The 10,485-nt window shown below is 42.6% G+C and overlaps 1 protein-coding gene across 2 annotated transcripts; it reads right to left on the bottom strand.

Annotated features, from left to right (window-relative positions):
* Positions 1-865: 865 nt before the first annotated feature.
* ednrbb (endothelin receptor type Bb) lies at positions 866-9,046 on the bottom strand. 2 transcript variants are annotated; one of them, XM_084123429.1, is made up of 8 exons: positions 8,945-9,018; positions 7,656-8,361; positions 6,178-6,290; positions 5,320-5,524; positions 4,182-4,316; positions 3,012-3,145; positions 2,145-2,253; positions 866-1,356 (listed from the first exon to the last, which is right to left on the bottom strand). In XM_084123429.1, exons 1-8 carry the CDS (start codon positions 8,968-8,970, stop codon positions 1,189-1,191), a joined length of 1,596 nt encoding a protein of 531 aa, XP_083979555.1. In that variant the 5' UTR covers positions 8,971-9,018; the 3' UTR covers positions 866-1,188. The 2 variants fall into 2 exon arrangements, with proteins under 2 accessions (XP_083979555.1, XP_083979554.1); XM_084123428.1 differs by having other exon boundaries at positions 7,656-9,046.
* Positions 9,047-10,485: the final 1,439 nt, after the last annotated feature.

The following is a 10,485-nucleotide window of genomic DNA, read 5'->3' as shown; positions in this document are numbered from 1 at the left end:
TGTGTGTGTGTGTGTGTGCAGATCACCTGCCAACAGCTAATGTGATGATGATGACGATGATGATGTCAGTGTCTTCTACATATTAATAAAGCTCAGTTTGTGCTTTTGTGAAATGAGTTCAAGCTTCAGTTCTGACCCGGAAACGATCTCGGTCTGCTGGGTCACACACACACACACACACACACACACACACACACAGCTGAGAAAGAACATATATAAAGTTTGGGATCAGTTCGATTATTTATTTATTTGTGCGGTAGGACATTAATAGGCCACTTTTATTCAGCAACGACTCATTAAATTGCTCAAAGGCTTTTATGATAAAAGATTTACTGCGTGTCAAATAAATGCTGAACTTTCTATTCATCAAAGAATCCTGAAAAATAAAATGTATGACGGTTTCCACAGAAATCTGAACAGTTTTCAACACTGATAATAATCATAATTATGTCTTGAGCATCAAATCCTCATATTAGAATGATTTCTGAAGGATCATGTGACACTGAAGACTGGAGTAATGATGCTGAAGATTCAGCTTTGATCACAGGAATAAATTACACTTTACTATATATTCACATAGAGAACAGATGATTTACATTATAATAATATTTCACTGTTTTACTGTATTTGTGAACATATAAACACAGCTTTGGTGAGCAGGAGACACTGATCTAATGTTGTGTGTCTAATCAAACTATTTTAGCATAGTGGATCTAAATTAATTATTATACAATAATTGTTTGCTACATGTATTTGTTCATCACACTTAAACTATATATTACACACACTTTCAATTACAAAAGTAATACATTTTCTTATTGAATGTTGGTGGGCAAATGTTTGTGATAATATTAACACTTCAATATTTGATGATAAGAACATTTTACTGTAATAATCACAGTTGGTACAAAATGAGTGTATTACAACACACAGTGTGAATATGCCACACACACACACACACACACACACACAGACAGACACAGACACAGATACACAGACACATACACAGACACACACACACACACACACACACAGAGATACACACAGAGATACACACAGATACACAGACACACACACACAGACACACACACACACACACACACACACAGACACACAGACACACACACACACACACACACACACACAATCTTGTATTTACAAAAACAAAAGTGACACAAAGATCTGAGGCTATTGTGAACGTCTCCAACACGTGAAGTTGCTGAGGAAGGCGTTCCTCTCGCTGTCGGACGAGTCCTGTTTCCCGGAGCCGCTGGTGTCAGAGAGCGGATCCGTGACCTTTGACCTCCGGAAACTCCTCTTGTCTTCCGGGCCGGAGGAACAGAAGCCGAGAGACGCCTGTCGTCGGGATTAAACACGATTAGCATCAGAACGGAGGAATCACAGCGAATGCTCTTCTGTCTCACTAAACATATGCTAATGCCACGCCGGAGCAGATTAGCATGAGCAGATTAGCATGAGCCGTCATTCATGATTCATGCAGATGTTGAGCACAAGGTCAGACTCAAACTCTCTCTGTCAGGGAGAATAGGATGAAAGAATCCACAGTTCTCCTGCTGTCACATCCAGTTTCCTGTGACACTCATTCATAATTCAGCTGTAAACAAAGTGTGTGTGTGTGTGTAAACCCGCCTCGGCTAATCTACAGATCCGATGCTCTTTAATCGCGTTACACACGAGGCCAATAAACATGCTAATTAATTCTGCTTTTCTTTTTCCTTTTTTTGCATCATGTTCTGTCAGTGAATACCGCTGATCACCTGCACACACTAATGTAACCTTTCTGCCAAAGCAACAAACGTAATTAAGATAAACTACCGATTAGAATATAACATTTATAAAAGATTCTATTTCACATAAACACTGTCCACAGAAATATGAACTGTTTTCAACGCTCATCATCAGATCCTCATATTAGAGTGATTTCTGGAGGATCATGTGACACTGAAGACTGGAGTAATGATGCTGAACATCAGCTGATTTACACTGGAATAATATTTCACTGTTTTACTGTATTTTCGATCATATAAATGCAGTCGTTATGAGACTTCTTTTAGTGTATGTAAATATTGAGAAGTAAGTAAAGCATGGCAGAAACACTGTCAGACGTGAGGAGCACATCTTACTTTGAAGTGTTTCCTGAAGCGTTTGCTGGCGGCGAACAGAGCCACGGGGTTGATGCAGGAGTTCACCGACGCCATGTTGAGGCCGATGTAGTCCAGGACGAGAAAAGTGCTAAAACAACATCACAGCGTCACAAACAATGATCACATTCACTACAAACACAGAGTTCACTGCATGCCTATGGTCCCAAACACACACTGACAGGCAGTGTTTTAAAGGTGACATATTAAGCCCTTTCACCAGATGTAATATAAATCAATGGTGTCCCCAGAATGTGTGTGAAATCTCAGCTCAGAACACCAGATCATTTATTACAGCTTGTCAAATTTGCCCCTTTTTGGGTGTGAGCAAAAACACGCTGTTTCTGTGTGTCTCTTTAAATGCAAATGAGCTTTAGCTCCGCCTCTGTTCAGAAGAGGGCGGAGTCTTTACACAAGCTTCAGATACTCTGGCAATAACAGAACAGGCCAATCTCCCTCATCCAGAATCCCAGAATCACCAGGAGCGAGTGCAGCCTTACGGAGAGACTCAGGAAGAGCTTCTGGATGTTAGTGGAGACATTTCTGTTGTTGTTGTGGAGTTACACTGATCATCTCATCATCATGTTTAACTTCTCCACAAGTGTGCAGATTAAGGGCCGGTAATATTATAATAAGATCCTCTTCATACGTCAGAAGGAGAGCGAAATCTGATCGGCTTATTTTATAACATGCTTGCAGAGATCAGTGCCAAAAATAATAGTAATAATAATCACCGAAGTTAATGGGTGAGAGAATAACTGATTAATTCAGAGCCAAGTCTCAGTGTCCTGTGTGTGTGTGTGTGTGTGTGTGTGTGTGTGTGTGTGTGTGTGTGATAATAAGTGTTACCTCAGTAAGCTGCATCTGTTGGGGTCGTGCTCATCATAGATGGTTAACTTGAGGATCCTGCTGAGGTGAAGAGGGAACCAGCAGACAGCGAACACCAGAACCAGACAGAAGACGGTCCGGGCCGCCTCGCGCCTCTGCCACACACACACACACACACACACAGACACACACACAGACACACACACACACACACACACACAGACACACACACACACACACAAACACACACACACACACACACACACACAGACACACACACACACACACACACACACACACACACACACACACACACAGACACAGACACACACAGACACACACAGACAGACACACACACACACACACAGACACACACACACACACACACACACACACACAGACACACACACACACAGACACACACACACACACACACACACACAGACACACACACACACACACACAAACACACAAACACACACACAGACACACACACACACACACACACACACACACACACAGACACACACACACACAGACACATACACACACACACACACACACACACACACACACACACAGACACAGACACACACACACACACACACACACAAACACACACACACACACACACACACACAGACACACACACACACAGACACACACACACACACACAGACACAAACACACACACACACACACACACCAGTCACAAAAACATAGAAATGCTGCCTTGACAACTAACTGAACTAAATAAGTAATCTGAAGTACTAAAACTTTTCAGCCTTTGAACCATTTTTTAAGAAAAGCGAGTCAAAATTATAAATTATAATATTTATATTATTAAGATTATATTTAAATTATGTCATATGATATATATGTTTAGATTTTTTGAATGGACATTTGCTTCTTTCTGATCCACCGGTGTAAAGCGCTGATGAACTCTCTGCCAGTAGATGTAGTTATTAACTTAGCGGCCGCTAACACACACCGCTCTAACAGAAACTTTTAATGAGTTCCGGCCGTTCATTCACACAACAGCAGTGTTTGGCTCGAGAACACACAAGTTTTGAAAGCGATACCGTTCTCATCTCCGTGTAAACTTCAAACACGTGAACATGCGCATCACGAGTGACGGTGTGACAGACACTGAGAGGCATGTTGAGATGAACTCTGGAAACACACACACACCTGCTTCATGTGTTTGTCCAGAACGCTTCGGCTGAAGATCCTGCGGGTCATCAGAGAGTAGAAGATGGAGGTGCACGTCAGCGGAACCAGGAAATAAAACCCGAACAGCCACCAGTCCTTGGACATCTTATAAAACTACAACAAGAGAAAGGAGAGTTCATCATGAACTTGACATCGTTTCGAAGGAAGCACGTCATCATCAAGACTCTCTCATCAACACGTCCTCACATCATCGTGAAGCATTACTGACCCTCTGATGCCCTTCCGCCATATTTGACCAAAACATTTTACGTTTTGTTTTTTTAAAGAATTTTTTACTTCATCGCAATGGTACAAAACTTGGTAAAGGTTTTGGCACTTGCTGTGTGAACACACAAAAAACATGGACATGATTGAAAAAGGTTAAATGGTCCTGTAAAAAATAGTCACGCTTGAGCTCCTCAAACATGAGTTTCCTCTAGTGGAAGCGTCTGGAACTGCAGCCGAACAACATCTCACTGAGAGATCATTCACTGAGAGATCAACCTCACATTTGAAACACGACTTGTTTAGATTGATGGCTTTGATTTTCTTGCAGTTTTAGAGTCAAATGTGATTTTGAAGTATTATTGTGCAATTTTTCATAACAATACGCGTAAAATTCTGTTACTTTTTTTAAGTTCACTTTTTAAAACTTTTTTCACTTCAGCAATAATCTGCCAAGTGTCCTCTTTGAAAACAGAAACTCAAGTCTGTGTTCTAAAGAATTCAAGATTTACGATTTACGAGTTGGAAATTTATTTTCAGGTCTATGCTCAAAAAGTGAATACATGGATTATAAATACAGATTAAATATAAATTAGTATAAAAAAATCCCATAAAAATACAAAATATTAAATAAAAAACATTATCAAATTAAAATATAGTACATTCATTTCATTAAAAAATAAAAAATAAAAATTTGGTCATTTTTGACCGACACGCGAAGAGCACCAGAGGGTTGAAATGCACAATATGCAGAGCTTGATTATTCTGTATAGATCTCTGACCGCAAAAGAATCTTTCTAGAGAAAAGAGGAGTGTGAAACTCTTCCGGTCGGGTTTGTGAAGTGAATGTTCTCGTTTCTCCAGTGTGTTCCCTCAGTTTGCCTCAGTGTACCTGCATGAACGCGGAGGACTGCAGAGGATGGAGGAGGCAGATCCGCAGACGCTCGCCTCGGTAATCCATCGCCATCAGATCGAACGCCACGGCCTCCGGAACGGCCAGGAACGTCGAGATCGTCCATATTAAACACACCTGGACTGCGATCCACTTGGGAAAACCCGGAGCTTTGGTCCGAGTCGTGGATGAGACAATCCGGTACCTTCAGGACGACACACGCTTCTACTTTAGTGGTCAGATTACAAATAATCCGTGTCTGTGATCGGATAATAAACCCCTGCAGGATCTTCATGGTGTTGATCAAATTTTTATGCATTGGTTTAAAATATATATATATTCTGATATGAATGTGATACAAAATAATCCTATTCAAATCTATGTCATAAACAAGTTAGGTCAAAAGTAATAAATAAAAAAATGGTGTAATTGATAGATTGCATTACTAACTACAATTTTTGTACCGTTCAAAAGTGTGGGGTTAGTGTTATTATCTGAAATTAATACTTTTATTCATCAAAGATGCATTAAATTGATCAAAAGTGACAGTAAAGACATTTATAATGATACAAAAGATTCTATTTCTTTTGAAATCTATTCAGAGAATCCTGAAAAAAAATGCATGACAGTTTTTATAAAATAAAAAAAAATCAATTTTGTTTTCAACACTGATAATAATCATAAATGTTTCTTGATCATCAAATCATCATATTAGAGTGATTTCTGAAGGATCATGTGACACTGAAGAAACAACTGTTTTATATTGGAATAATATTTAACAATTTTTACTGTATTTTTGTAAAAAGCGCTGTATAAATAAATGTGACGTGACTAGAGTGTGATGTAGAAGTCTCTCACCGGTCGATACTCAGAGCGCAGAGACTCAGGACTGTGATTCCCACCGACGCTTTCTGGATAAACGGCAGGAGTTTGCAGATCAGGACACCGAACGGCCAGTCCTCCGCCAGGAGCTGCAGAAACACCACACACACTTCAGATCATCACACACACATCTCACACACATCAGATCATCTCACACTTCAGATCATCTCACACTTCAGATCATCACACACACACTTCAGATCATCACACACACATCTCACACACATCAGATCATCTCACACTTCAGATCATCTCACACTTCAGATCATCACACACACACTTCAGATCATCACACACACATCTCACACACTTAAGATCAACACACTTCAGATCATCACACTCACATCTCACACACTTAAGATCAACACACTTCAGATCATCACACTCACACATCAGATCATCACACACACATCTCACACACTTAAAGGAGAACTCCGGTCAGTTTTAAAAAAATTTTGTTAGAGTGCTGTCAATACAGAGAACAACGGCAAAAATCGGTGTTGCCTACACCGTGTTATCCTCTTTTTAAAATGTGCACCCTGTTGACTTCAATGGGGCATGTTATAAACCTGCTTTTAGCCTCTTAACATCCTTGATGTGTCATTACAAGTGCACAGCCAATGTGAGTGATTCCTTCGGAGTGAACGCGTGTGACTCTGACTGCAGTAGATGTGAAAGATATGAAGAAAAATGATGTTATTTCAGCCAGCGCTCATACCTGTATTTACATCCTGTTTTCGGTCGAAGTCCAGTAATCGATTGTCGAGTTGACCTATGCGCGTGAACTCATTGGCTGTGCACTTGTAATGACACATCAAGGATGTTAAGAGGCTAAAAGCAGGTTTATAACATGCCCCATTGAAGTCAACAGGGTGCACATTTTAAAAAGAGGATAACATGGTGTAGGCAACACCGATTTTTGTCGTTGTTCTCTGTACTGACAGCACTCCAAATTTACAAATCAATGTTAAAATTGACCGGAGTTCTCCTTTAAGATCAACACACTTCAGATCATCACACATTTCAGATCATCTCACACACTCATCACACACACTTCAGATCATCTCATTCCAAACGCTTTCCTGCACATCATGACGTAATACCAATAAAAACAAAAAAATCAATAGTTATTTTTGCTTATGAATCATCGAAGGTCAGAAGCAAGTACATTGGTCAATAAAGTGAAAAAAATGCATTAAATGCATAAAAATGTATGATTAATTTAACATATTTAGTTATTGGAGGTTTACATATTATTCTGATTCTGCATTTCTCTGATTTTATTCATTTTGAGAAATATTGAATCCTTTTTTGTGCAAGTGAGATGAGGAAATGCACACATTTAGTCTAGAACTACAATAACCATCATGTTTACACACACACACACAAACACACACACACACACACACACACAACGCCTCTGCACTTCTACTACCACCAATAACACTGGTTACCTTATAAACATTGATGGGAATGGCGATGACGATGTGCAGGAGATCTCCCAGAGCCAGACTGCCGATGAGAATATTGGGTCCAGTTCTCATGCTTTTGTGTTCTGTGATGATCCTCAGAAGAGTCACATTTCCCAGCATCCCGAGCAGCAGCACCAGAACCGAGACCACACTGTTGATGTACCTGAAGGCGTCTCTGATCCGCACCGGTGCCGAGCACATCCGGGTTCTGTTCCCGGTGCCGTCCAGGGAGTTCCTCTGAGTTCGGTTTCCGGTTCCGTCTGGGGAGTTCCTACGGGTTCTTGTCCCGGTTCCATCCGGGGAGTTCCTAGGGGTTCTGTTCCCGGTTCCGTCCGGGGAAATCCTCCAGGTTCTGTTCCCGGTTCCGTCTGGGGAGTTCCACCGGGTTCGGTTCCCGGTTCCGTCCGGGGAGTTCCTCTGAGTTCTGTTCCCGGTTCCGTCCGGGGAAATCCTCCAGGTTCTGTTCCCGGTTCCGTCCGGGGAGTTCCACCGGGTTCTGTTCCCGGTTCCGTCCGGGGAGTTCCTCTGAGTTCTGTTCTCGGTTCCGTCCGGGGAGTACCACCGGGTTCTGTTCACAGTGCCGTCCGGGGAGTTCCACCAGGTTCTGTTCCCGGTGTCGTCCGGGGAGTGCCACGAGATGTTATTTACTCCCGGATCTGCAGTCTGAGCGCTAATGAACCCGGCAGAACTATAAACACACAGCAATAACAGCACAATGACGGAGACCAACATGTCAAAGACTTTAAAACCTGAGAGAAATCCGGTTCTAATCAGGTCTCATGCTGAAGAATAATGCTTGAGATGTTTGTTCCCTGCAGCTCTTGAGTCTCGCAGGTGAAGGTGTGTGTTTATATACGCGAGTGTGAGTGTGTGTTTATATACGCTAGTGTTTGACAGCGGCTCAATAAATCATGTGTTTTGGCCCGATCTCAGACTCAGTGTGTCATTCACACGCCTGAGGGTCGAGACTGAGTTTCCAGTGTGATCTTGCCTCCATGATGCAGTATATGCAGAGCTTTCACAGACTCTCACACACACACACACACACACACACACACAACACAACACAACACAGTCATTGCTGCTCATTCCTCCTGACGCATCAGTGTGTCCAGATGTTCATGAGAGCTCTGCTAAACACTGAGTGATTAAACAGCTGTGAATGTAATAAACGCAAACACACCATCAAGCCATTCATCCATTCATCCATCCACTCACCCATCCATCCATCCATCCATTCAGAAAATGTTGTTTCACGAGTTCTCACTTACAAATAATCAGATAAAGTAGTATGCATATTTGCCCAGAGTACTCCTCCAGTACTCTTCCAGTACTCCTCCTCCAGTACTCCTCCAGTACTCCTCCTCCAGTACTCCTCCAGTACTCCTCCAGTACTCCTCCTCCAGTACTCCTCCAGTACTCCTCCAGTACTCCTCCTCCAGTACTCCTCCAGTACTCCTCCTCCAGTACTCCTCCAGTACTCCTCCTCCAGTACTCCTGGTCAGGACAGTCACCAGGCGAGTGTGAGGAGACGGTGGAGGGATGCTGAAAACTGTTGAGTAAACGAGGTGAGTCGAATGTGTGTATACAGTGGGGAGAACAGGTATTTGATACACTGCCGATTTTGCAGGTTTTCCCACTTACAAAGCATGTAGAAGTCTGTAGTTTTTATCATAGGTACTCTTAAACTGTGAGTGACGGAATCTAAAACAAAAATCCAGAAAATCACATTGTATGATTTTTAAATAATTAATTTGCATTTTATTGCATGGCATAAGTATTTGATCACCTACCAACCAGTAAGAATTCCGGCTCTCACAGACCTGTTAGTTTTTCTTTAAGAAGCCCTCCTGTTCTCCACTCATTACCTGTATTAACTGCACCTGTTTGAACTTGTTACCTGTATAAAAGACACTGTCCACACACTAAATCAAACAGACTCCAAACTCTCCACAATGGCCAAGACCAGAGAGCTGTGTAAGGACATCAGGGATAAAACTGTAGACCTGCACAAGGCTGGGATGGGCTACAGGACAATAGGCAAGCAGACTGGTGAGAAGGCAACAACTGGAAGAAGTTCAAGATGACGGTCAATCTCCCTCGGTCTGGGGCACCATGCAAGATCTCACCTTGTGGGGCATTAATGATCATGAGGAAGGTGAGGGATCAGCCCAGAACTACACGGCAGGACCTGGTCAATGAGCTGAAGAGAGCTGGGACCACAGTCTCAAAGAAAACCATTAGTAACACACTACGCCGTCATGGATTCAAATCCTGCAGCGCACGCAAGGTCCCCCTGCTCAAACCAGCGCATGTCCAGGCCCGTCTGAAGTTTGCCAATGACCATCTGGATGATCCAGAGGAGGAATGGGAGAAGGTCATGTGGTCTGATGAACACCATCCCAGCCGTGAAGCATGGAGGTGGAAACATCATTCTTTGGGGATGCTTTTCTGCAAAGGGGACAGGACGACTGCACCGTATTGAGGGGAGGATGGATGAGGCCGTGTATCGTGAAATCTTGGCCAACAACCTCCTTCCCTCAGTAAGAGCATTGAAGATGGGTGAAGAAAACACACAGCCAGGGCAACTAAGGAGTGGCTCCGTAAGAAGCATCTCAAGGTCCTGGAGTGGCCTAGCCAGTCTCCAGACCTGAACCCAATAGAAAATCTTTGGAGGAGCTGAAAGTCTGTATTGCCCAGCGACAGCCCCGACACCTGAGGGATCTGGAGAAGGTCTGTGTGGAGGAGTGGGCCAGAATCCCTGCAGTGTGTGCAAACCTGGTCAAGAACTGCAGCAAACATATGATCTCTG

The sequence above is a fragment of the Abramis brama genome (assembly GCF_963993115.1).
Source record: "Abramis brama genome assembly, chromosome: 8".
NCBI lineage: Eukaryota > Metazoa > Chordata > Actinopteri > Cypriniformes > Leuciscidae > Abramis > Abramis brama.
The sequence above is the reverse complement of the archived record's forward strand: the minus strand, read 5'-3'. Positions and strand labels throughout refer to the sequence as shown.

Bases quoted from the DNA above. Each gene is read 5' to 3' on its own strand.
- ednrbb (XM_084123428.1), bottom strand. From the start codon at position 8,405: ATGTTGGTCTCCGTCATTGTGCTGTTATTGCTGTGTGTTTATAGTTCT. The intron at 4,317-5,319 runs GTACACTGAGGC...CTCTTGTTGTAG, and splicing joins AGTCCTCCGCGTTCATGCAG to TTTTATAAGATGTCCAAGGA. The intron at 2,254-3,011 runs GTAACACTTATT...ATGTTGTTTTAG, and splicing joins AACAGATGCAGCTTACTGAG to CACTTTTCTCGTCCTGGACT.